The 27930-nt window shown below is 35.6% G+C and overlaps 1 protein-coding gene across 4 annotated transcripts in view; it reads right to left on the bottom strand.

The window, feature by feature from the left end:
- Positions 1-27930, bottom strand: part of LOC106071367 (A.superbus venom factor 1-like) — a 92347-nt gene that overhangs the window by 5755 nt on the left and 58662 nt on the right. For 3 of the 4 annotated variants that reach the window (XM_056040140.1, XM_056040142.1, XM_056040141.1), the window contains exons 20-37: positions 26961-27186; positions 26065-26193; positions 24991-25083; positions 24590-24710; positions 24080-24181; positions 17819-18007; positions 16332-16404; positions 15525-15675; positions 15329-15403; positions 11649-11829; positions 9705-9910; positions 8289-8459; positions 7822-7979; positions 6030-6161; positions 4463-4618; positions 3546-3630; positions 2329-2406; positions 1007-1112 (exon numbers count right to left, since the gene is read on the bottom strand). In XM_056040140.1, coding sequence (XP_055896115.1) covers positions 1007-1112; positions 2329-2406; positions 3546-3630; positions 4463-4618; positions 6030-6161; positions 7822-7979; positions 8289-8459; positions 9705-9910; positions 11649-11829; positions 15329-15403; positions 15525-15675; positions 16332-16404; positions 17819-18007; positions 24080-24181; positions 24590-24710; positions 24991-25083; positions 26065-26193; positions 26961-27186 — 2432 coding nt within the window. The remainder of the gene's footprint in view (positions 1-1006; positions 1113-2328; positions 2407-3545; positions 3631-4462; positions 4619-6029; positions 6162-7821; positions 7980-8288; positions 8460-9704; positions 9911-11648; positions 11830-15328; positions 15404-15524; positions 15676-16331; positions 16405-17818; positions 18008-24079; positions 24182-24589; positions 24711-24990; positions 25084-26064; positions 26194-26960; positions 27187-27930) is intronic. The other variant, XM_056040143.1, reaches the window with a different exon arrangement.

A 27930-nucleotide genomic window follows, 5' to 3' on the forward strand; every position in this document is an offset into this window, starting at 1 on the left:
TGAAAGTTATGATATTAAAAAAGATATGTTTGTGTTGACAGAAGTATAGGCCTATAAGAAAAATCCTTTAAGAAAAAAAAAGTTTTACGGTTCCATTTTAATGATTTGCATTACAAAAAACATTTGTAATTAATTCCTAACCAACATTTAGCTTAAAACAAAAATAAAACAGATTCATGTTACAGAATTCTATATTATGTAAATAAACAAAAAAAAGGATCATTTTAAATAAGATCAGTGAATGTTGGGTCATTACAAAGATAAATTAAGAACACAAAAAAGAACCTATCACTCTGGTTACTAAATAAGAATTTTTTATATGAAAAGTGAAAAAAAAAAAAACAATTTTAAAAGACATGCTAATTGAAATGAAAATATGTAGGTAATCCTAGTTGGTAACTATGTCATATTGACACTGTGTGGATGCTTATCCTTGAATACTAAATATATATTGTCTCAGATAAGCTTAAGTTATATTTAGCAGATACAGATGAAACAAATAACAAGCTTTTCAAATATGTGAAAAATGTGAAAAGATCTGCCTGGCATGAAAGATTGATGACCAATAAGCAGTTTTCAAATATATTTCATCACCTACTTTTAGTTGTTATAGAATAAAATATTTAACAATTGGACAAATACAACCCCAATATTTAAAAAGCCTAGCCTAGATAAGACACTTAAATGTAAAAAATTATTGGAGTTTTCAATAATAAAGTCATTTGATTTTTTTCCTTTTATAAAAGTAAAAAAAAAGTAACAAGTACAGTAGTAAATAAATACAAGTTTCTGTTGAGAAAAGAAACACATCATAATACTTTATCATTTAAATTTGTAAAAAAATAATTGAAAACATCATTTTAAGCAAAAACTGAGACGACTGTCATAGTATCAGAATTTACGCAATCACCTCCTGTACACTCATTCTAAAACTCAAAAAAGAAAATATTTGTAGGAGACTTTAAGCTCAAGGGTGCATCTATTTAGAAAGTAGATTTTTTATTACTTGGAGAATTTTCCTGAATGATCTCTATGTTGGCTCCATTGATTCTTGTGGCATCATTCTCAACTCTTGCTCTATAAGCAAAACAAGTATTCTTGGTAGCTTCAACCTATATCCAGGAATACAATGTTAACAGCATCATTTAGCGTAAACAGTTATAAAGTTAAACATAAATCTATTCATTATAATTTTCAAATTCAAAATCTTACATATTCAAAAAAATATTGAAATGTTGATTTTTTAATTAATTGATTTTTATATAAAAAGTTTTTAATAAATCCAAATAAAATGACAAAAGTATTTTGTGCATACACAATCTTGTAGATCAGTTGTACTCACGCATATTACACACAAATTCAAACCAATGTAGCTTTCAAAGAGTATATTCAATTCAACAATTATTACATTAACAAATTATAATAGAGAAAAAGGAGGTTCTTAAGTCTAAATGGAGGGTGATTAAAAAAGTAATGCACCAAAATCATTGCACTAACTTCATGTTTTAATTTCATGCTTAAAGTGACCACCACAAATACAAAATAGTATGACCACAACAAATAGAGCCATAAGATTTATACCAAATGAATGTTAGTAAAATCACTAAATTTAGAGGCACTTCAGGACAGAAGAATAAAAAATAAAGTAGGCCTAGCAATAATTCATAAAACACTGAACCATAATTTACAAATAGAATAACAAAACCTAATGAAATACTCAGAAAGACACAAAGATTGAGGCACATTTCTTATTAGATTAGGTAGGACAAATTTGTACAAGTGCTCCTTCTTCCCTAGTGCTAATAGAGAAAGGAATGGGTTGCCTGAATCAGCCAGGAAAACAAATGATTTAGCAAAGTTTAAGCAAATGATTAACTGCATGACTAGATTGACACATGAAATGCATAAAGCATAATTATCTTATATAAGATATGACCACTGGCAGCATGGACAACAAGCTGATATGAAAATACCTCCCAAACATGCTTCAGGATACCCCCGTCCACTGCATTGATTTCAACTGACAAAACTAATGCAATCCATTACAATGCTTTCAAAATGAATAAATGTGTGATAATTTTGCCACATTCTTTTTGAATCAACCTGTATATGGTAACTATGTATAATGAATGATTAAAGAACAAGCAATCCCTTTTTCCTTTGTTTCAGTAATGTGCATAGAGTCAGTTTTTCCCACATTGCAACTGGTTTTCAGGATCATTACCACAGTTTAACAAAACAATGACAAACAGTAATTGTAACTGAATCTGGAATAAATATTTCTTGAGAAGTTTAGTCAGACATGTCACTGTAACAATGCGAACATACCTTTGAAAATTTTACTATTAAAAATTCAGCATTTTCTGTTAGTCTTGCATCTATGACATTTGGTATTGTTTGACTTATCTAGAAGAAGAAATTAGATTTATCAGGAGTCTTTGAAAACTCATTTTTTAGTAACACATAGATAAAAATTTTATTAAAATTGTCAAAGTTTATGCCTTTGTCTTTCCACATTATTTTAAGTTTTGCAAGTGCTGCTGGTTTAAAACCACAGTTGGAGTAAGACAAGGCTGCCTACTTTCACCAACACTTTTTAGTATCTTCCTTGAAAGGATAATGGAAGATGCTTTCGGGGGCTATGAAGGTGATGTAAGCATTGGAGGAAGAAGAATTACTAACTTCCATTTTGCTTATGACATAGATGGCCTAGCAAGGACAAAAGAAGAACTAGCTGACTTGGTGATGCGCATAGATAAGACTTCCACAGCATAGGGTATGCAAACAAATGCCGGAAAAAAAATTATGACCAATAGCCAACAGGGCTTTAAAAGGGGCATCAGTATTGCGGTGAAAAGCTGACTAGTGTCAGAAGTTTCTGGATGAGGGAACAAAACCTGGCCTGAATTGCACAGTCCACAGCAGTACTGGAATATTTAACTAGTAGGCCATAATTTAAATTAATCTCTATAAAAAAATAAGCAGAAACATGTAAAGTAAAATATACAAGTGAAATTGAGAAGTGGAGCTCCACGTCCTCATGCCTATGAATCTTACCTCAAACTTGATTGGAAATAAAGACTTAACATCTACTTCTTCTCAACAAAACCAGCCTTAGATAAATCGAGGCCCAAGGCAATTTATTACAAACCTAGTGTACTCTAACAATAACACTGAGAACAAGTTTAGCTATTTCTTCTCTAAAAAAAAATTATTTTTTGAGTGCTGTGTAAAGCCCCCACCTATCAAAGGTCCTAGGTGGCTTCCTAGTTTGCCTATGCCTAAGGCCGGCACTGCCCTCAATGTCCTAATTTGTGTCCATGTGTCAAAACCGTAAAGATTAAATTTAGATTTTCATAGATGCCTACAAGTTTGCAATATTTCTAGAACTAAGGTGATTGATACAGACAAAATTTATCAGAAATCTGATTGATCAAAAGGTTTACACTTCTTTCATCATAAAGTTCAAAGTCTGCCTGCCATCCTATCAGCAGTTCTACAGGAATGTCTACAACAAATTGTCTAATTAGTTTCTATGGACTTACTTTTCTCACATCTTCATCTAAAGGTCTGATTCCAGTCAGCATCTGAATCCTGACATCCACAGGTCTACTCACACCTTGGAGATGCCTAAAACACAAGACCATAATGTTGATCTGTAACTAACCGTGTGATACAGAGACATGGTGGCCATTGTAGCTTAACTATATGATTTGAGATTTGGTCAAAATTGGACATTTTATTTGGATTTTTAATTATGACCAGACTAAGTTTGCATTAAAAGATCTAAAAGAATGTAATCGAAGCTGGTCATCGTGCTATCCATAGATAATGCCTATAAAGTTTAACTCTTAATTCAACTGTTCTTACAGCATAATGCTTTGGGATAGAAATTTGAATACAATATTCTCAATATATAATAACTATATTGAAGCTAGGCATAGTGCCATAAATCTCATTCATATGTGAAAGATGTGATGCATAAGAGAGGTGCAAGACAGTCTCTATTTTATGAATAAGATAAAAGGTTAAAGGTAAAAGTATGGCACACACACAGACACACACTAACACTTAGGGCTATGACTACACCCAAAGGATCATTGTTGCTCATTTTCTTGTATAAAACAATTTGGATTGTCTTCTTTATTGAACTGAGGGCCTCAACCTAGGTGAATACAAAGTGCCTATTGTATATTTTTGTCTGTTTTTTTAAGTTGTTCAAGTTTTGGGCATTCCTATAAAAAATGAAGATGAATAAGTTCTAGCTCAAACCTCCTGCAAGACAGCAGACTGTGGAAGCAGGTAGGGTTCAAACTCTGAACCAGCAAGACAACATGAAGTGCTTACCACATGACCAGTTTGGGACATTAAGGTCTACTTTTGGTGACTGTAGATATCAGTTGGATTCCTTTACTCCTTTGATTGATTGGAAAAAAATAAATATATTATTTGTAATGATTACCTAATGCATACAGTCACGCAGTAAGATTTGCCACTGCTTAATGCACGTTTAGATCTTTTACCATGAGGCTTAGGCTTTCTACTGAGCTGGGGCCTTCTTCTTGGCTGTTTTGTTGGCTTAGGTTTATTCTTTTTAGTCTTAGGTTTAGCATTAGTTCTGAAAAAGTTTTAAGTTTGAAGTTAACTAAATAAAAAAAGTGATATATAATCATACTAGTTTATAAAACCTTAGCTGAATTAGTTAGATTTATAATTTAAATTTGACCATTGGAAACCATTTTTTTTAGATTCTTCATATTCCACACAATCTTGAGCAGAATTCTATAAAATTCAAGAAGCATAGAAATAAGCCCAGACTATTGTACCAAATTGTCAAGCTATCAGAAAGCTGCCATTTCTGTTTTTTTCAGTCTACATAAACTTGAGGGAACACTTTTAATTAAAGACTTCAGTTGTTTGCCAGATTGATCTGATTGATTTTCTCTTAAACCCAGAAATCTTTTATTCTTGGATTAACATCAGCAATATTCATTCTACTAATTTCATGGATATAGAAGATTATGGTTTGAATTCAGAGTTTTCCTTCTCCTAGGTGGGTAGCCAGCCATGGCTAACGAGCCCCTCCTGTCCGAAGCTTACTGGTTAAGGCGCCAGTTGCTCGCCTTTGCCCCTTCTCCTGTTAGTGAGAACAGTTCCGCCGGATTCAATATCTGAGCCACTCTGAATTCAAACCTCTGTTGCCTTGCAGCTGTGACACCTCTGACCCCAAACTGTATCGGCACTGCCGTTCCTTTGGATACATCAGCTGCAAGGAGTGGGGGTAACTGATGTGTGGGCGACATTGTTTCAACCACAGCTAATGCCCAGGCATTCATCTCATTTCCATGAGATGATCCATAGTTGCTTTACAACTGAAGGAGGCCATAGAGAAGATTATGGTGATTACTAATGATACTAAGACTAAGACAGCTTTATTGATCCTTATGGAAATGTGTTTAAGGACTAATTTCTCAAATAAAATCAACACAACAGAAGCATTCACATAAATAGAACTGACACAACATAAAGAGTTCATCGAGTGACTACACACACACATGTTGATACTTTCCATGTTCATACAATTTTTTTTTCATTATATCAAAAAGCTAATTGTAGTGATATAGATTTTCAATCACTGTATAAATAGCAGAAACAAACTCTTCTATTTCATTGATCTTTATCCCCTAAAATATTAGCTTGTTATCTTCTTAAGGAGTTGGACTACTATCACTGGTGTTTTTGGTTTCATCAGCTCTAATTATTTCTCAGACCAATGCGACAACTGTGCAAAAAAATCTTTGATCTTTTTGCCAAAATTTAAGCATAGAGTGAGTTCAGAGTTTGACAATGCCACATTTACACAACTGAAGGGAGTGAGTTTGGAGTTTGACAATGCCACATTTACACAACTGCAGGGAGTGAGTTTGGAGTTTGACACAGCCACAACTGCAGGGCCATCTTTAAGAAGATGACTGATTTCTAGATGGCTGAAAAAAAAAAGGTTACAAACATTTTATTGTTGTACTTACTTTGGATTCCTACCACTTGTCAACATGGAGACTGTTTTACTGATGGCTGTCCTGTCTTTAATTGTATCATCAATGTTGTAGTTAATTTTAGCCCCTGGGCAGTTGAAGTCACAGCTGGAGCACAAGAGATTGCTGGAGAACAAGAGATGGGAATAGAGTCAACTTTTCTGATTCAAAGAAAGTGTTAAGGAAAACTACACATTATAGTTTAGTTATTGCTTTTAAAAAACTTTCCCATTGTATGCAAATCAAATTAAATTGTTGGAATTAAAGAGTTCTTCTTGAATGACCGATGTCTGAGCTTTATTCAACAAGATTAAAGTAAACAGTAAACACATCCATGTCTCACATGACTGATTGTACAATCGACACACAATTGAGACCTTCTGAAATGGTGAACATACAAGGGCTGGAAGTAAGGGAGGGCATGCAAGACTACTGCCCCAGGGAATTCACAAGAAATGGGCCTCCACAAAAGAGATAAAAATACACCAGAAATTTGATGGATCAGAAACTTTTGACATTATTTTTCTTCTAACATTTTTATCACATTGTTAGCACTAACACTTTAAATTTTACCGAGTTATGGCTGGCAACACTGTTGTGATTAAGAAGTGTCCACTTAAAGCATGCTCTGAATATGTAAATGCAGCTCTGGTTTTATACCAGTGCTTCTACCAAGGGCCGTGCCCTCCATGAACTCAAAACTAAAATATGCATATTTAATATTTAAATATTTTTCTTCTAAAATATGGCATGCTTTTAGAGATAGGTATTATTATTAATAAGCATATTTTTATTAAAACTTAAAAAAATGTAGAAGCCTCCACAGTGGCATATCTTGGGTGGGGGAGGGGAGTAGAAATTGGAACATCCCCCCCCCCCCCCGAGCCCCCACTTGAGGGCCCCCTTCCCAAATGAGTGTCAGAAATTTATTTTTACATTAAATATTATGCCATTATCTCATGTCATGATGTCGAATGTCAAATTGCAGGGGCCCATAAGAAGGTCAAGCCCCCGGGCCCATAAAAAGGTCAAGCCCCCAGGCCCATAACCCCTAGCTATGCCACTGGCCTCCACAGAAATTCTGCAACAGGGCCTCCACCTACTCAAAGGAAGTCCTGGGACAGATGCAGAAAATAAACTACTCAATAACACTACAATTATATTGAGTTAAGAATTATCAAGCTTAACTTCAAAGCAAGAAAAACATAAAAAATACTTTTTAAAAAGAACAAAGATTATATAAAGTGAACTTGTGTTTGGATCAGTCATGTTACTAAATTTGTAATAGATCTAGATTAACAATAAAGAAGCATTTATAAACATTAAAGAAAGGGGGAATGTTCTGATTATTTGAACTCATGGCTCAAGCCTTCTCAGGCTTCTCAAGCCAACACAGTAACCACTCTGCTAGTGGAGAGCCTATGACATGGAAGATCGTATAGTTATCTATTGTTTCTATAGTCTCATCCTATTTTACATGTTGTGTTCATTAAGACTTAAAAGACAATGGATAAAGGGGACTAATTCAGCTTATCCCACCACTTCAGTCAAGTACAAATTCTTTCCCTTGTTTGAGATACCAAACAAAATAATTAAATACCAATAAATTATTAACAAATTACTTTTTTTTTAAATTGATTGTGCAAAATTTTAGCTTGATCCAAGATTGGGTATTTGATATTTTGTTTTTTTGGTGGGTATTAGATTTTTTTGGCACATAAAGCTTTTGACCAGGCAGACAAACAGAGTGAGTTGATATAAGCATTGTAAAAATGCATTCCAATACCTTGAGTCCAGGGCTATTTTCGCTGTTTTGACTTCCACTGAAATGTTGAAAGAGCAATCTTCATTTTTATCTACAGGGATGTTGTACTCTACATTTATCTGCATCTGGCCCAGACCTTGGCCTTCAGTCAGCACTTCTAAAAATTGATAAACAGGCACCTGTAAGAACAAGTACAAACAGATGAGATTGTTCAGCTGTGAGAGACAAATGTTTTTATTCAGCGAAAATTTTGTAAAAATTTACCTTAAAATAAAACAACAAAAAACTCAACAAAACTGAATGGTAAACATATGACTGTAAGATGAACTAGCACAAGACATAAGTATTGCAGTTAAAGGAATCGACCCAATTCTAGAGAGTACAATTTCAGTGGAGAAGTATGCTACCATTTATTATAATACTGATCCTTTAGTTTTTAGCATATCAAATGTATCAGAGTAAACATATAGATAAGTAGGACACTTTACATTAGATCTAGATTCTGGCTGTGTGGCATTTTCCTGAGTAAACTTGAACTTGTATTGATTCTTTTCAGCTTTCCCAGCACGTACTGTCAGGTTCATGTTCACTTTGATCTCTTCCTCTTTGTGCTTTTGTAAACTATATTCTGTCAGTGCCTGAATAGCTGCAGTGCTGTCCTTTATAGAAAACAGTTGATAAATAATTAAATATATTAATGTATCTTAAATATTAATTTTATTTACTTAAATGTTAGAAAAGTTGAAACTAGATCCAGCAATAATTTTTTATTGCTAGCCTACATCTTTAAGTAAGCACTTTGTCTTTAGCTCAATTGGAAAACATGATAAATCTAAAAAATTACTTTTTAAAAGTCTCACTTATATTGAGTAAAATTGCATCAATCATTTTGAATAAATCAGGTAATGTTGTACAATTTACTACATTTTCTATATAAAAAATACTTACTTACAACTAATTGATTAACTAAAAGGTTAATTTTTTTTAATGTGTTGTATCAATGAATAATTATGCAAAGTTTCAACTTGATCCGTGAATGGGAAGTGGGAGAAATAAGGTGTAAAGATTTTGACTAGGCAGACCAACAGTTGAATAGAGTTAATATAAACAAGGTAAAAACAGGAGGATTTACACATGATAATAGGTTGAAAGATGACTGTAAATTACAATCCTTGCTTTCATCTTTTTAATGCTTGTGTTGACATCCTTGAGAGCACATTTCTGCACACAGCTCTTCATAAAGAAGTCATTTGGGAAGCATATGAACTACATACTCCACCCATTGAAATAGGGACCTTTTCGTGGTGGCTTGGATACTATTCATATGTGACAACTGTAGGATTTCAATGTCTGACATGTGGTCAAACCATTTCACTTGAATGACATCAGGTCAAACCATTTCACTTGAATGACATCTGGTCAAACCATTTCACTTGAATGACATCTGGTCAAACCATTTCACTTGAATGACATCTGGTCAAACCATTTCACTTGAATTTTTCTTAGTGGCAGTAAAAACTTTAGACTTAACGCCACAAGTTCATTTACCAGTTGTTGACATCCCTGGCTGGTAGTTTGGACTATAGGAGGCATAATATTGTTGATTTAAGTCTTGTCTATAGCCTAATAAGTCTAAATCAAGTAACAGAAAAAAAAATCTATGCAGCTGTGTAGAACAATAAAATATATTAGCAACTTGCCTTTGCCCCATTGAAGGCACCATTGTGTTTCCTCTGAGCTACCAAATTAAAATATATTAGCAACTTGCCTTTGCCCCATTGAAGGCACCATTGTGTTTCCTCTGAGCTACCAAATTAAAATATATTAGCAACTTGCCTTTGCCCCATTGAAGGCACCATTGTGTTTCCTCTGAGCTACCAAATTAAAATATATTAGCAACTTGCCTTTGCCCCATTGAAGGCACCATTGTGTTTCCTCTGTGCTACCAACCAGTCGGCCACAGCGTCAACATTCAACAAGTTCTTCTTACGTAGGAATACCAGTAGACCATAGGCTGTGGCCTCAATAGATGACTCTGGCACTCTGTCAATGTACCAGTGGGGCTTCTTCTCATCCTCATCTTTAGGTTTATTAGCCCAGTAGATATGTCCTGGAGATATAGGTTAGTGAGTTTAGGAATGATGAAACTAAAATAATACATAAAAATAAAATTTATATTATTATATAAAAATGTTGAGCAATCAATCAGAAACTTTAAGATAAAATAAAAAAAAGATTGTTAAATGGAATTTAAACAAAAACATTAGATTTTCTTTGTTCACTTAGTTTACTATAAAATTCAAGAAAAATTTGGTTTGAAAGAAATTTTTTTTTAAATTTAAATTCTTAAAATTATTTTAAAACAAGTAGGCCTACTAAAAATATTTAATTTACATTATTATAAATAAATAATAAAACTACTTTAGACACAAAGTATTATTTCTTTTGCATTTTTGTGTTAATTAGTTCATGTAGAATGTATCCAAGAAACATAGTGGATCTTTTGATTTGAAGAAAAATAATTTTCAACACAAATTAGTCTATGAGAAGCTTATGTTGAGAATTCAGAAGATAGCTGTCAGTGTAAAAGCAAAAGAAATAAAAACAAACTGGCAGTTATATCTTCACATAAAAATAGAATGGAAAGGAAAGCTTGTCATGATAATATTCTTGAGCATTACATCTAAAAGATAGACAAAAACTTTCTTTCAAATATTGATTTCACAAAAGTTACAGATTTCTAGACTATTAACAAAAAAACAAAAAAATACTTTAAAAAACAAAACAAAGCTTATATTAAGCGGACTTGCATGAATTAGTTTGAATTAGTCATGTAATTAAATTTGTAATAGACCTAGACTAAAAATAAAAAAGCATTTATATAAAAAAAAAGCTGAACGACCTGAATTCCAAATTATGGCTCAAGCCTTCTCAAGCCTACACAGTAACCTCTCTGCTAGTGGAGAGTCTATGAACATGGAAGATTGTATAGTTATCTATTGTTTCTATAGTCTCGTCCTATTTTTCAGGTAAGTTCACTAAGACTCAGACGAGGACCTATGAAGCTTATATGACCACTTCAGTAAAGTACACATTTTTTCCCTTGTTTGAGATACCAAACAAAATAATTAATCACCAATAATTAATTAAATAATTGGTTAATTTTATTTTTATAAATTAATTCTTCAGTTGTCTTAACACAATCGTCTTCCCAACATCAACATATGCATGTGAGACATGGAAGTCATCCACCAAAAATTGAGAAAAGACTAAATGTGGCTCAATGTGGCTGAGACAGATTTTGGGAGTCAGTTACACAGATTGGGTCTCAAACAAGGAAATCCTATGCTGAACTGGGAGTCGAACACTTAGTGAGGTTGTGACAGAGTGTGGCATGGGGTTTGAGGAACATGTTCTCCGACAAAATGAACTACGCATACCAAGAGTTGCGATAACATGGAGGCCAATATGAGGTAAGCGCAAATAGGGACGTCCTCGTATAACTTGTCGCCACACTTTCATGGAGAAACTCAGAGCAGTGGACACCAGGTGGGAGGAGGCTTCAGACAGATCTTTATGGAGACAGCTTGCTGCTCAATGCGCTGAACAGCATGGGAGGCCCTAAGTCTAAGTAAGTCTGTTGTCAGGTAAAAGAAATAATTGTGCAAAATTTCAGCTTGGTTGGATGTGGGAGAAAAAAACGTGTACAAACTTTTGAACAGACAAACAGGGTAAGTTGATATAAGCTTTGTACAAACATTGTATTCAAAAGACAAAACTTGGACATTTTCAAAGGGGACAAGTGGCACTAGAATGAAATGTATATCATTGATAGGAAAAATGTAAACCTTGTACACCCTTCAGTGCCAGTCTTTTCAACTTGTCCACAGCATTCAGAGTTTTATTGGAATCTGAATTGTACAGCATCAAGGCATAGGCAGTCTTGGCCATCACAACAGGTAGCTTGATCTTGTCGATGTGCTTCTGGAGGTAGTCTGCCATTTTGTCCTGAAGGGTAAGATGGTCTTCCTATACAAGAAACATGTTCTGAAGAGGTACTATGCTAGACCAAACAACACTGCAAGCAAGCTAGCTCAACCTTCAGAAAGTAACCACTCATGCTTGATGGTACATGAACAAGTTTTGTGAATGTAATCTGTTAGTTGGGAATGTAAATTTATTTTGTTTATCAAGATTTGAAGTTGTGTCCCCACTTTACATTGTTTTCATAAACTTTTCTGTAGTTAAATGTTTTAGAGGTGATGCAAATGATTTGATGGGAGGAATCAAATTATAAAAATGATGAATATGGATGGTGTTAACCATTTAATTTGCTATATGATAAGTACACATTAATTGTGGAAATAGCTGTTACTTTCTGAATTACCAAGTAAGAGAATGAAGCAACTAAACATGCAAGACATAGAAATAAGATTGATAAAAATAGAATGATAAACAAAAAGAAAACATTATGCAGCTGAGAGAAACCAAAAATTATAATTTAAGTTTAACATTGTAATAATAATAACTTGTAATGACAATAAAGTCTCTTTATCATTAGAGCTATTTATTCCTATATCTTTCTGTAAAACTATCTACCTGAAAGTATTTCTATTTTAAATATTTTCTTTTATTCTAAGCAAAATTTTTTTTTTAAATATATAATATAATTGCTTAACATAAAATGTTTAAAATCATGTTTAAATATTCTAGGACTATTCTAATAAAAGTTTACACACACACACAAGAGTATAGTACACATTTGAGATGAAGCCTATTTTGTTTTAAGAACTAGAATGTTAATATTTCGCTAACTGGTTTGAAATGTATTAAAGAAGTTTAAAGCAACAGACAAACAAAGAAACCAATGAAAAGAAGGTTAAGAACTTGATGGGTTATAAATATAAAGGGAAACATCTCTATTTCTTATGATAGCAAGCATTGAACATTGTTTCTTGAATTGTAAGTCAAAATGTATATTCTAATAAAATTAGTAAGTAAAATTTAATAATTGTATTTTTTCTACCTACTTTAACTAATATTAAAAAAGAAAATACTGGTATATATAGATTTAGTATTTATTTATTGACTACATGGAGGGGTGGTGGCTGAGTTGTAAAGTGCTTGGCTTCTGAACCGGGGGTCCTGGGTAGGATACACTGGTGAAGACTGAGATTTTAAATTTTGGGATTTTTCAGCTCTAATGGGTACCTGTCAATAGTTTGGGAAAAGTAAAAGTGGTTGGTCATTGTGCTGGCCACATGTTACCCTCATTAAAATGGGCCATAGAAACAGATGACTTTTACATCATCTGCCCTATAGATCGCAAGGTCTTAAAGGGGAACTTTACTTTTATATGAATGACCATCTCTTACAAGGCTGTGGAATACACGATATAGCTTAAAAGGAAATCTGAAGTGGCGGACAGGAGGGGATATGGTTAAAAGATAACCACCAGTAGAAAATGGTTTTGTCTGCATTGCAAAAGGCAAAATATGAAAAGTAAAGCCACATGAACCACAGCTTTTATCTTTAATCTTCAAACTCTTAGACTTTTTCTCTATCCAGGATAGAAGAGTGGACATTTCATTTTACACTTACTAAGAACAACACCTCACAAATTATTAGAAAGCCAGAATAATAATGATCATATTGCAAATAATTTTTTTTTCAAAATAATAATTCCGTATAGTTATGTATGTTAGTCCAGAACTTTTGAAAGACAGGATTTGAGTCTCACTCACTCACTCACATGAAGTTTGATGATGATACAACTCTATTGCACAATTACTTTCATAGCTTTGTAAGTTTGTTTGTATAAAGAAAACTTTAAGAAATTACAAAATGTGAGATTATAAACTGTTTCAAGGTGATCAACATGTCTGCTTCACTAAGAAACCAAACAATACTAATTGATTCAAATCTTACTTATACCTTTTAACAATTTTAACGCTGAATTTCAATGGAGCTAATTGTTTAGAAATTCATTTCTATTTTAAAAAAAACAAACTCAACATCTCTTCCCAGAAACAGAAGGCTTTGTTACAGCAATACAGGACAGAGTAATTAATAATCGGGATGGCCGCCTGGTCGTGCGGTTTGCGTGCTGGACTGTCGTTCAGATTTATTGATGGTCCAGGGTTCAAACCCTGCCCACTACCATCCCCTGTCATCCTGCAGGAGGTTTGGACTAGGAAGTAATTATCTTTAACTCTGAAGGAACATTGGAAAGGTGTAAAACATTTTACAAACATAAACATTAGGACAAAAAATTATAAGAAACATATCCTAAAATTCAATGTTGCTGACAAATGCTGAAAATGTGGAAATGAGGGTGAGTAAATTGAACACATAATGGCAGGATGTTCAGCCTTATCAGAATCTCCCTACCTAGGTTGCAATAGCCAAGTTGAAAAAATTAATACACTGACACTTGGCTTTAACACATCATTTGATCAATAAGGATACTCTTCCTTATGAAAATGCTCACCATAAGAGGTTCTTGAGTCGACTTATCACTTATTGTACTGGGATAGGCCTATTTTGACTAACAAAATGGTAGATTTTAATAGCCCTGTTCTGCTGTTTATTGATAACAATAAAAAAAATGCTACCATTATTGACATCGCCGTACCACTGTCCCATAATATAAGAAAAACTGAAATGGAAAAACAAAGAAAGTATGGGAACCTAGGCTTGGAGATTAAGCATTTATGGAAGTTATCTAATTAACAATATCCCTATTGTTATATCAACCAAAGGGATCATGACAACTGACCTCACAGATACCTTCTTCAAGGCCCTTAATAAGGCTACATTATGAGTGAGTGTGGTGTGAATGTACATTTTGTTTTTTTATAATGTTTTGTTTGGTGTTATGCAAAAATTGTAAGACAAAGTTCCTTAAGGACAATAAAGATTATTATTATTGTTATTATTATTAATCTTTGTTGCCCTTTTTTGATGATATAATTAGAATTTGCAGTAAATTTTATTTATTGTCTAAGACAGTACCTATGTATTTAAAAGTTTGCACTATTTCAATGTTTTCTCATTGCCACAGAACAAATTTCATTTTCCTTCTTTTCCTTTTGAAAATCGATTATCATTTCTTTGGGATTTTTTAACATTTTATATTTAGAAAATTATCTATTGTCTTATTACTCTGAAATACTCATTTACATCTGAGCTATTTGAGAGCAGTGCAAGAAGAGCTGCCTCATCAGCAAATTTTTGCGAAGGAGCAAAAAGGACTATCGGATTGAACATCATTTGTGTACAAAATGAACTACAATGGTGATGTCACAGCCCCTGTGGTGCCACTGTGTTAACTATATCTGCATTTGATGTTACATTGTTCACCCTAGCCCTCTGAGACCTCTGTGTCAAAAATTCTGTTCTTCATTGTTTTCAATAAGTAAATAAAGTTGTATTGAATGCTTATGAGAAATCAATAAAGAATAACCCCACATAAGTGTTAGAAAAATCAAAGTTTGTGTCATAAACATTTTCCTAATCAAAGATTTACCTTTTCTTTTCTATTACACTCTAAGACAGAGATAAGAACTTCAGCTGCTAGCTCTATTCTGTACTGAGCATTGTTCTGAAAAGTGAAAGAACTGAATTACTATGTAATTAAGATAACGTAATAGAACTGAGAAAAAAATTGTTTTTTTTTTTAAAGTTCAAATTAATGCAAGCCAATAAGAACAATTAAATCTCACCTTCCTGCCTGTCCAATCTAGCTCATTTAGAGAACCATCTTTTTTAATCTGATCCTGAAGCCAGCTGAAGCCAGTATCTATCAAGTTATGTTTGTCAATGAATGCCAAGGATGTGGCATGACACAGTGACTTTAGTATGAGAGCTGACAACCTATTGAAACAATCAAGACAACTTTTGAGCCACTCTGAAAAAGCAGCATTATTGTGACATTAACAAATATAATTAATATTCCTCATTATTTTGTTATATTTAGATTGTGCATTGCATATGTAAATGTTATACAAGTCAAAATGTACATTCTAATAAAATTAGTAAGTAATATTTAATAACTGTATTTTCTCTACCTACTTTAAATACTGGTATTGATAGATTTAGTATTTGTTTATTGACTACATGGATTTGTGGTGGCTGAGTTGTAAAGTGCTTGGTTTCTGAACCGGGGGTCCTGGGTGCCTCTGAGTTCCCCCAGCTCTAATGGGTTTTTGACAATAGTTTAGGAAAAGTAAAAGTGACTGGTTGTTGTGCTGGCCACATGACAACCTCATGAATGTGGGCCATAGAAACAGATGACCATTACATCATCTGACCTATAGATTGAGCATTACATACGTAAATGTTATTAGAGAAAGTTAGTGAATAGGGTATTGTTCTTTCACTTTTCAGAACAAGGTATTGCATGAAACAAAGTATGCTACAGGGATTGTTCAAAACAAGGGTCAATCAACATAAAGTATAACCAGAGTTATTCAGATTCCCATAGAAAAGTTAGAAAAATTACCACTAAACATTATTGATCAAAATTTTACCATGTAGCTGGCTTCATCCCTGGTCTGACACTAAAAGCTTTACCAGATTTGTAGGTCAATAATCTCACCACACCTATAACAAACAAGAAAATAAAATATGCTGATTATGTTTCTGCTAATCCATTTAGTTATAACAACTTTTTTTTTTCAAATCTAGATTCTATGTTTTATACAAAAGATTTTTATGGGCAGGAATTAATATTATAACATCTCTTTGTATCTAGATAATGTAGACATATTGCTATAGCTAACTCAAGAACTTGACAAGAGGAAATCAAGTTGTGTGGTACTTTATTAACTGTACTAACAAATGAACAATATACAATAGTTTCATTTCACTAACTGTACAAACTATTGAACTGTACTAAGATGAAATGCATAACTTAATTCTTTACTTATATAGGACTCACAAAAGATTCTAGACACCTAAATCCAATTCCTTCAAGGTCACTTGGTCTTATTGCTTATCTACAAGCTGTATATTTGCAACAGTACATTCACTTATCATTTTTGATTGTCTATATTACACTGGCCTTTGTCAATGTATTCCAGTAATATATGGACACTCTTACCAGTGTCATCAGTTTTTTTTATAATATGATGGAAATGAAGTTGTTGTTTTTTTTTAGATTAAAAACACAGTCAAAAAGAAATACAAAGGTTACAGTAATATAAACACAAGCTTTGAAAACCTCCAAGAATGAGTACTTGGAACATTGGTTTAGTGTCCTTCCAGTTGTAGACAACAAAGGTAAAAATAATCTTACTGCACCTCTAAATGGTAATGCATTCATTTTTTTTCCAAAAGCACTTTTAAAGTTTCACAAGTTTAAATTATATTATTAATATGTAGTTATCATATGTTTAAACTAAGACGTGGAAACAAAATATGGAAATAGGTTAATTTTGTTTAAGTTCTCCTTTCAGACCCTATTGTCTATAGGGCAGATGATGTTAAGGTCATCTGTTTTTGTGGCCTATGGTTATCGAGGGTGTCTTGTGGCCAGCACAATGACCAAATACCATTACTTTTCCCACTTAATGTTAGGAACCCATTAGAGATGTGTGGACTCAGAGGAGCCTAAAGATCCCAAAATTTAAAATCCCATTCCTCACAAGGATTTGAACCTGGGACCCCTGGTTCAGAAGCCAAGCATTTTAACGCTCAGCCACCACGACTCTGTAATTTTGTTTGAAATCAGTTATTTCTATTTCATACATCACAGCAGGATATGCTGACTCACATGAAATACTGTTCTCTTCTTAATTCTTTGTACTCAAAACAATACTGTATTATTTCTCTTGTCTATATGTAAATAGCTTTACTGTTTCAGGGTCACAATGTTTACTTTTCTTTACCTTTTTTTTTTGTTTAAAACCATAATCTTCAATTTTCTTATTCAATACAGGGCACACTCTTCACTGAACTATATAAATCAAAAGTATGATGTTGAAAATGTTGCATGTAAACTAGTGTAAATTCTTACCATGCCTGATAAAGCGATGACTTCTCAGCTTAAGGTCATGAGTCATCAAGCCTGAGTCGTTGATGTAGTTTAGGGCATGGACTATTGGACCAAGGTCATTAAGCACCTCCTGAGCAATGAGTGTTGGCTCCTCCATCAGTCCCTTAGACTGGACAACAGCATGGGTAATGATGTCTCCCATAAGGTCACCTGATCAGCATCAAAGTATTAATCAATACAAGTGATGGCAATATATAAAATCAGCAACAAGAGACAAATATTATTTAAGAATAAGTCAGCTATTTGTACTACTTGTACCATCATAAGGAGTCTGTAGATACTTGGACCTTTAATTTGATTTGATTTTGATTTTAGGCACATCGGCACAATTTAGGCCATGCAGTCCCCCCAGGACTACTCTCTCTCTCTACACAACAAGGGCCAGATTCCATAGTCAAATCATTAAAATCAAGGTCTATTCACAGTTAAAATAGTAAAGGTAGTAAAAATTTAATAATTTGGTAAAAATCTAATGTAAATCGTACATGTTCAAAAATTCATAAATCAGATCTTCGTAGACAACCCCACTTCCCGGATAAAGCCCAGTACCTTCCCAGGGTCGACATTATCGAATAGTGTTTTTAAGTTTGTGGCTCTAAAATATTTCTCCCTGACATCCTGGTATCTGGGGCAATCAACGAGGATATGTTCCACGGTGAGGCGAGAGTCACAGTACTCACAAAGTGGGGGCTCATCTCTCTTCAGCACAAAAGAGTGCGTGATGTAGGTGTGGCCAATCCTAAGTCTGGACATGGTCACGCTACCACGCCTTGTCAGACCCCTAGATGTGGGCCGCCACCTGACATCCGCCACAATCTGCCTGAGTTTATTGTGAGTCTCAGCCTCCCATCGGTTCTGCCACTCTTGATAGGAGGCAGAGGCAATACTTTGTCTCAGGTCCGAGCAGGGAATTTGGGTTCCTGACACAGCATGATTTAGGGCTCTCTTTGCTTCTTTGTCTGCGGTTTCGTTTCCCTCAATGCCAACATGGGAGGGGACCCAGATGAAGGTGACATCCCTATGGTCTGTTATTTGGTCCAACAGCTTCAGGCTCTTATGTACCAATGGAATGTCAATCTTCATCCGCCCCAAAGCTTGCATTGCAGATTTGGAGTCGGAGCAGATTATAAATGTCCTCCTTTCTGATGCTTTAACGGCCATAAGTGCAAGCGATATTGCATGCAATTCGGCCGTAAAGAAGGTGCAGCCATCGGAGAGTCTACGGGAGATTGTTTTGTTCTGAAAGGAGCAGGCACACGCGACCTTTCCATCCATTTTTGGATCCGTCTGTGTAGATGGTGCCACAATCTCCGTAGCTCTCCCGCAAAAGTGGACTTGTAGTATGCTTGGGTCTGTATTTTCTTTTTTGAAATTAAGGAGGTATAAATTTAATTTGGGTTTATTCATTAGCCAAGGAGGATTCTGAGAGGTTTTTATTTTAGAGATTTGGTCAATGGGTGGGGTTAAATTTTGGATGGGTTCTCTCATTCGAAGGCCCAACGGCTGTATGACGTTAGGCCTTCGATTATATAATTCTACCTCTGTGGGGTTAAATATGGAGTCAAAAGCAGGGTTCATGGGGTTGGATTTTAGCTTGACTATATACAGCATAGCAAGCTTTTTCATTCTTATATCCATGGGGAGTTCTCCAGCCTCCACATGGAGACTTGGGATAGGTGATGTACGAAACGCGCCGAGACAGAGACGCAGGGCAGCATTTTGTATTGGTTCCAGTATTTTTAGATAAGACTTCCTTGCTGCTCCTTATATTATGGATCCGTAGTCTAGCTTGGATCGAATTAGACTCTGATATAGCAGCAGCAAGGTATCTCTGTCAGCTCCCCAGTCTACATGGCTGAGTACTCTAAGTATGTTTAATGACTTTTGGCATTTCTTCTTAAGTTCCTTAATGTGGGGGAGAAAATTAAATTTGGAATCTAAGGTGGGGCCTAAAAATTTTGTAGTTTTCACCACAGGGATCTTCTTTTTGTGTATAAATAGTTCAGGGTCTGGGTGGAGTCCCCTTAAATTACAAAATGCATACTAACTGTTTTGGAGTCCGAAAATTTAAAACCATTATCGTTTGCCGAATTTTGAATTTTGTTTAAACATAACTGTAATTTTCTTTCTAAGGTGTTCATGTTTTTCCCATAAGTAAAAATGAAAAAGTCATCAACATACAAAGAGCACTCTATGCCAGGGGACAGAGCATTTATGATGCTATTTATTTTAATGTTGAACAGGGTGACTGACAGAATGCTGCCCTGGGGTACACCCATTTCCTGGTCATGAGAGTCAGAAGCGGAGTTGCCCACTCGAACCTAAATTTTGTCTTTCAGGAATTCCCCCACAAAACGGGGAAGGTGTCCTTTAAGCCCCATAAGCTTCAGGTCACGTAGAATGCCATGTTTCCAGGTTGTGTCATAGGCCTTTTCTATATCGAAGAATACAGCTACTAGATGTTCTCTTCTGAGTAATGCATTTCTAATATAAGCTTCCAGCCTTACCAGGTGGTCAGTTGTTGTCCGCCCCTGCCAGAATCCACACTGGTAGTTGGAGATCACTTTATTCCTCTCCAGGTACCAGACCAGCCTACTGTTAATCATTCTTTACATGGTTTTGCAGATGCAGCTTGTTAGTCGATAGTTAGCTGGGTCAGAGCCGTCTCTTCCCGGTTTAGGTATTGGTATAACTGTGGCTTTCCTCCAGCTGTTTGGGAAAGCGCCTGTTTGCCACACACAGTTATAGACCCCTATCAAGACTGCCAATAAGGGTTTGGGAAGGTGCTTGAGGAACTGGTAATGGATTTCATTTTCTCCAGGCGCTGTGTCATGTGACTTGTCCAGCGATTCCCTCAGTTCCTCAAGCGAGAACGGTTTGTTGTAGTCTTCATTGTTCTCTGACCTGAAATCAATGGGGTGTCTTTCCTCCCTGGTTTTGACTTTTTGGAACTCTGGCAGTGTGCAGTGGATGACTTTTCTGCTATTGAGGATGCAAGGCAGTCAGCTATTTCTCTGGGGGACGTGACAGTTTTTCCTTGGTTTTTCAAATGCCCTATTGCATTTGATTCTTTCCCTTTGATTCGCCTTACTGCCTTCCAAACTGCTCTAGCAGAAGTTTTGGCATCCAGACTGCCGACAAAACTTCTCCAGGAATTCCTTTTGGCTGACCGTATGGTTTGTCTAGCCTTTGCTCTAGCTATCCTGAACAGCTTTAGGTTTTCCTGGGAAGGATTCTTTATAAATGCAGCCAGTCGTTTTTTCCTATCGCCAATAGCACTTTTGCAAGCTGTATCAAACCATGGTTTGCTAGGCCGTTTTGGATTTGCGGAGGTTAGGGAGACAACTTTCCTGGCTATACTAAGTAGCTTGCTAGCAAAGGTATCAGCTGGGTTCTGTTCTGTTCATCGAAGATATTTTCTGGGATATCCTCGGAGCATCTTTTTTGGAATTGTTCCCAATTGGCCTTATTCAGTTTCCACCGCTGAGGTCGTCCCAATGAGGGGAGATTCTTAGTAATGATGATTGGGAAGTGATCACTTTCCCGTAGATCATTGCTAACTGACCATTTAAAGTCGTCCAAAAGTCCAGGGACGCATACGGTGAGGTCAATGCATGTGAGAGATCCAGTTCCTGGGTGCAAGTAGGTCGGTGATGCATCATTAAGTATGCATAAATCATGTTGGAGGAAGATATCCTCCAGCATACGACCTATTGTGTCTGTGTTGTTGGATCCCCACATGGTGTTATGGGCATTGAAATCCCCAAGGATTAAATAAGGCAGGGGGAGTTGTTTCAATAGGTCCTCCATATCTGTTGGGTTTAATGGAGCGCCTGGTGGTAGATACAGGCTGCAGCAAGTGATAACCTTGTGAAGGGTTATCCTAGCTGCTTTGGCCTGTAGTGTGGTCTGTAGTTCTACCCTCTCATGGGGGATGCTGTCCTTCACAAGGATACAGACTCTGCATCCTCAACATTCTTGCTGTAAGCACTGTAGCTTCGGAAACTAATGCTATCTTTCAGAAATGTTTCCTGTAAGCAGACAGCTACAGGAGTCTCAGAGTCCATCAGTAGCTGCATTTCCTCATAATTGGCCTTGAGGCCTCTACAGTTCCACTCTACAATTCTGGAATCCATGGCTTATTCTAAATGACCTACTTGGAGCTATTTGTCCTTGGGAGGCCCCCGGAGGGGTTTCCCTTTATTCCAGTGACCTTGGTATTTTTATTCTTGGGTTTGGATGGAGAGGAGGACAACCCCCTTTTGGGGGAAGTCTTTCTCTCTGGAGAGGGGAGATCCCTCTGGTTAGAGCGGAGGTTATTTCCTCCTCTCTCACCTCGGGCATCCTCTCCGCTTTGATTTCTCCCCTTAGGGAGTTGGTCAACCTCTAATTCGGTAGAGGTTGGGGTGTCTGGCTGGAACCTGTGTCAGACATGATGTCTCCGGGTTCTCCCGGAGTTTTGGTTTTGACATGCTGCTCAGTCTCCAAGCTCTCATCAGCGAGCACAGAGAACCTGCTTTCTTGTTTCTTAGGAGATGTGTTCTTTGGCAGTGTTTTCTTCTGAGTTGGAGGAGGAGGAGGGGGTGGTGGGGTCAATGTGTCCATCTGTGTGGCTATGGATCTTCCTATCTTAGCAACAGCCTGGGCGTAGGTCTTTGTCAAGCCGAATTGGCCCTTGGGTAGAGCCAATACAGCCGATTTTGCCAGGCTGAAGGTACATCCATTTCTTGCCTTGTACTCCTGCACGGTAACCTCCTGTTTCCACACAGGGCAGTCCTTGGAGTAGGCTGAGTGGCCAGCGTGACAGTTTGGGCATTTGAACTGGGCTGTGCAGCCCTTGTCCTCATGACCCTCTCCAGCACATCTGGCACACATAGTGTTCCTCTTGCAGACTGCCGCGCCGCGTCCATAACCCTTGCACTTGAAGCACCTGATGGGGTTAGGTATGTAGGGCCTCACTGGAACTCATAGGTATCCTGCCTTCACATACTCTGGCGGTGTCCTAGTTTTGAATGTGAGGATAATAGTGGCGGTTTTAACCTCCTCACCATCCCTGCGCCTGGTAATGCGCCGGGCATGGGTGACTCCTTCATTGCCCTCCACTATTTCCTTCTCGGAACATTCCAGTAGGTCCCTAGAGCTGATTACACCTCTGCTGGTGTTCAGACTCTTGTGTGGCATGACTTCCACTTGGAGATCACAGAGTCTTCTGCATCTTAAAAGCCCATCAGAGTGTATCTTTCTATCTACTTCTACAAGAAGTTCCATTGACTTGTGTAGCTTAGACACACTCTTGGGCTCTCCCACTACTGACTTGAGTCCCTTATAGATAAGGAAAGGGCTCAGCTTTGTCAGGCTTTTCCCCTCCTCTGTGCACCTTACCACCAAAAATGATGGCCAGGTAGTACAGCTTTTTGTGGCCTCCTCCTTTTTTGCCTCAATACGGCGTCTCTTGCCCAGACATAAATCTGGAACAAATAGTTTATTGGGGGTTTTTTTATCCATATATATTCTTGTTAGTTTGGCACCTGTTCTCCCCACCCGCCATTGAGTCCAACAAGGGGATGGGCCATTTGGATGTCCAGAATGAGGCCGCCAGGGCTACACAGGTGCTATACTCAGTCAGCTGCTGCCTGCATCAGACATGTGTCTGATACAGCAGCTCCCTGATTGACCCTCCAGCCACCGCCATCCAGCATAGGTCGAAGACCTCGGCATGACCAGTTGACCCAGAGCGGGCCATCTGGGCCTCAGGTCTAGGGGAACTTGGAGCCAAAGTATTGTGTTGTGGTGGTTTATCCTCAGATAGCCACCACTCAAACACCAGGATCTCTTTATCCCCCCTTACCCGTCGCAGTCCACGGCAAATGGACTGGTCTAGGACGTAGTGAGATTTTAAAGATAAGGAGACAGAGTGATGATCAATGAAGGCAGACTTAGGAAAAGAGGAGGCAGACACAATGATAGAAAAGAAGTAGGGCACTGTTGAGCTCCAAAATTGCTAAGGAAAGAGGAGCGCAGTTTAACGTCATGTCTCTGGACAATCTTGGACCTTTAACAAATAAATCTTCAGTCTCTGTGTCAAATTAGGACAAAAATTTTTCTTAAGAATCCTATATCTTTTAACTACAGATAAATTGATAAACAATATTTTAAGTCGTATCATAATAATGATGATAGTGAATGTATAAGCAAAACACTTTAAGCTTTGTGAAAACCAACCAAATGCAGAGATCTGACAAGATTCAGTTCCCTTGATCACCTCTGGCGGCAAGGCCAGGTCTATAGTTGTATGTTGCATGTTTCTGGATGCTATGTATCTATCTAGGAAAAAACATAAAAACTACTATTTAAAACATTAGTAATTATAGCTTTCTTTAAATATTCATAAAGTCTTAAATTTAAAATAAGGCTTTCTTATAGAAACTTGTGTAGTACTCCCAAAATACCCAGTGAGATGCAATAAAAAGGTGTATCCCAGCATTATAAAATTAGCTAAATAAAAAAAAAATTATTCAGTTCCTTAGAATCTGAAGCCTAGATTTTAACAAAAATGTGTATCTTATACCTAAATAATTAATTTTTTTAAAGTTCATTTATACAGAGGGCTAGAGATATACATTTTTAGGTCACCAATAATACTCCAGATATCTCAATTTTAAGTGATCTTGCAGAACACATGCACAATTCCATAGAACCCTAAGATGAAAGCATTCATTCACAGTAACTTACTTTGAATAGTGGCAGTGTTTGACTGCTGTATGTTATTGTCACTATAATTCATAAAAGTTGTATGTTTGGCTCCAGGATCCAACACGAAAGTGATAGCTTTGCGCACTCTAAGTCCCTCAGCCTTAAAAAGAAACCATCCTCATATAGTTTAAAGATTTTTGGTATTACACTATGTTAACATCTATCTACTTGATTGTTATTTGTATAGTACTACAATTATTTTATAAGCAGATCACAAGGAGACTAATGCCAGCTGAACTTAGTCGCATTCAAGTTTGAGATTTAAAGCTAAAAATAGGGCATTACAATCAAAAGCTAATGAGTGTAAGTCTTGGCAGAAGGTTCTGTTAAAAAAGAGAAAATGAAATAGAATAATTTTTAAAACCACAAACATAACTTACTATAACTCGCAGTTTTTTCTCCACAGTATCATTTCCTAAGTGGCTTATCATGGACACTTTTAATGTCAATTCTCCAATCTTTAGTGGAATGATCTGAAAATATAAAGTGCCACACTCAAGAAAGCACAGAATAAAATTTTTTTTTAGACTTGCAAAAAAAAGAATAGAATACCAATAACAAATAGATAAATGGCAATATTTTATCCTTTCTTTTACAGTTCATAGCTATAGTTTTTTACAAAATGGATCTAGTCAAATAACCATAAGCCTACTTTCAATCATACTGAGTAAAGGATAGATAAGTTATAAAAGTAATAAGAAGAATGAAGTTCAACCCTGGCAATACCAATTAGTTCTTTTCTGTAATAAGAAAGATAATATCTTTATTTTACATGAGGAAATTTGTCTTACAATTTGTGCATTTAACATAAAACATTTTAACTCTATCAAATAAAAAAAAGTTCACACCAGTTTCATTCAAACATTATATGTGAAATTTTTTATGGATAGTTGGAATGTATTTAATGATTTGATTGCCAAGGGAACAAAAGAGTTCTAGTGTCTTTTTTATAGTGTACTAACTAAATGTAATAATGCTTTTGTGGGCAGAATGACTCTGATACTTGTTTCATTGTTACTTGATAATTCATTTATAGGAGAGAGAGATAAGGTCAAGTTTTATTTTTTTAAATTTTTCTCCAAATTTTCAGTTTTAAAAAGGAAATTTCCTAGATCTTTAAGACCTTTTCTTATCAATAATAACCTAAAACTGTTTTCACATATATTGAACTATGATACATTGGGGTTATGGTGTATTACTAACCTCATATAATTATTTTAAAAAAAAACTACTTCAAAAAAACTCTAGGGAGGGGACTTACTTAGACTTAGGTCCTTCTGCGCCATAGAGGGCATTGGGCGGCAAGCAGTCTCCATAGAGAGGAGGAGACACCTCATTGGGGAGGTGAAGCCTATTTTCAATAAAACCATACCGCACGAAGAGTTCTATGTTAAACAAGAGTGTAGTGCATTCAAAGCTCAAAAACTATTATAAGAAAATATTAAAATGCTCACTCTAACAGTTCTTTCAGCCATTTCACCTGCTGTAACTGTCATGTTAAAGCCATGATCACTGTGATTGCCTCCCCTTGTAGCATTTTCAGCAAAGCAAAGTCCTGAATCACCAATAATAGTCACCTCAGGCTAAGATAAAGACAGAATTTCATGTAATAAGTATTGATAATGTTTTTTTAGTACTAATTATTGCTAGCAATTTTCAAACCAAAGATCATAGTCTTATATTTCAAGATAGGGAAAGTAAATAAAAGCTAAACTTATTTAGAATTGAATTATTTTTTAGTCAGCCCAACAAGCTAGAAAACAAATGAGGTTGGTATCCTGGTGGTGCATTGTGGACTTATATAGAGGATGATTCCGTATAGGGAAGGTAATTAGCTTAGATTTGTATAAAAAGAGATCAGAACTAATTTAGAGTTTGGATATTTTGGTTTCAGTAACATGGTTTTATGTTATCTATATCTATGGCCTCCTTCAGTGAGGAAGGAACTATGGATCATCTCACAGAAATTAACAGAGCTTACTTGCCAGTTACAAACAGCTGGTGAGAATGTTCTAAGAATACCCATTAATTAAATCAAAATAAAAACATGTTTATTGGTCATCTATAATTTGTTGTGATCCAAACAAACTAATTGTGTAAATAGTTCTTTTTTTTTTTTATGCATTTTTTTTTATCAAAAAAAAATTATATCATCCTTAAAAATGTTACAATTGTTTTCCACATTTCAAGTACTTAAATTCTTTTTTACATTTTGCAACCAAATAGTGATCAACCTCCCTCCAAGCAATAGTTAAGACTAAAGGAATATGTTTTTGTTTGTTTGTAGACAAAATAAAACATGAAGGCCTTTATGTGCAAATTCTTTGGACAAAATTTGAATTCAACTCACCCTGACATCATTAGTGTGGTAGTTGTGTATGATGATATTGATGTTGAGCTCCTCCAACCTTGATGCTTTGAATGGCATTCTGACCTCCAAGAAGACTGGTTTCTCCACAACTTGCTCCAGAGGGATGGATACACAAATGCCACGATTGTTTGAGAGCCCAACAGCCACAAAAGACCATGTTGTGATGGAGTCAGGTAGAGAGAGCTCTAGAGGTAACTTCCTGTCCCTTTGATTTGATAATTGTAAAATTGAATACAATTTTTGTATTTAATTACTAAATATTGAAGCTCATTTGAAAATAAAAAAAAAATATTCTATAATTGAAAAATATACCAATTATCATATTATACTTGATTTATATTTATTAAACATCATGCTAACAGAGTGGTTAAGCCAGAGACTCAAGAGTCTGAATTTTGAAATAGCAAGAAAATCTTGTGGACACATCATTCATTATCTTTGGACCCTATTTTTGCATCAAGTGCTGTGACAATAAAAGCCATCAAGACTCTCCACTCTTAAGCAACAAGTAACATAAATGACTATTGTTATGATGTGTATGTGTGTTCAGTGTTGATGATGTTAAGTAGGAACATTGAAAATGAGTGGATAAAAGGGGCTAATGGGAAGAGAGGGGCACAAAAGATAGAACCACATATGATTAATACTTGTTAAAAGCAGTAGTTTTGAAGCGAGTTCAAATAATTTGTATAAATCATTTAACCTCCTGTTTTTCATTTCTTTCTACTTTGGGATTAAAGATTGTATATATATTTTAAATAAAGACAAGCTAAGCTAATTTTGTTTAAAAATGAAGTTGCCAAACTTTATATTTGAGTTATGATAACAATTTAAGTAAAATAAAATCTTTCTAAAGAAGTTATCGTTTTTTTGGGTTCTAATTTTTTTTTCACAAAAATTAAACAAATTTTTGGCACAAATATTGCTAGGTTTGGCCCTGGTAACAAAA

The sequence above is a fragment of the Biomphalaria glabrata genome, chromosome 9, assembly GCF_947242115.1.
Source record: "Biomphalaria glabrata chromosome 9, xgBioGlab47.1, whole genome shotgun sequence".
Classification (NCBI taxonomy): domain Eukaryota; kingdom Metazoa; phylum Mollusca; class Gastropoda; family Planorbidae; genus Biomphalaria; species Biomphalaria glabrata.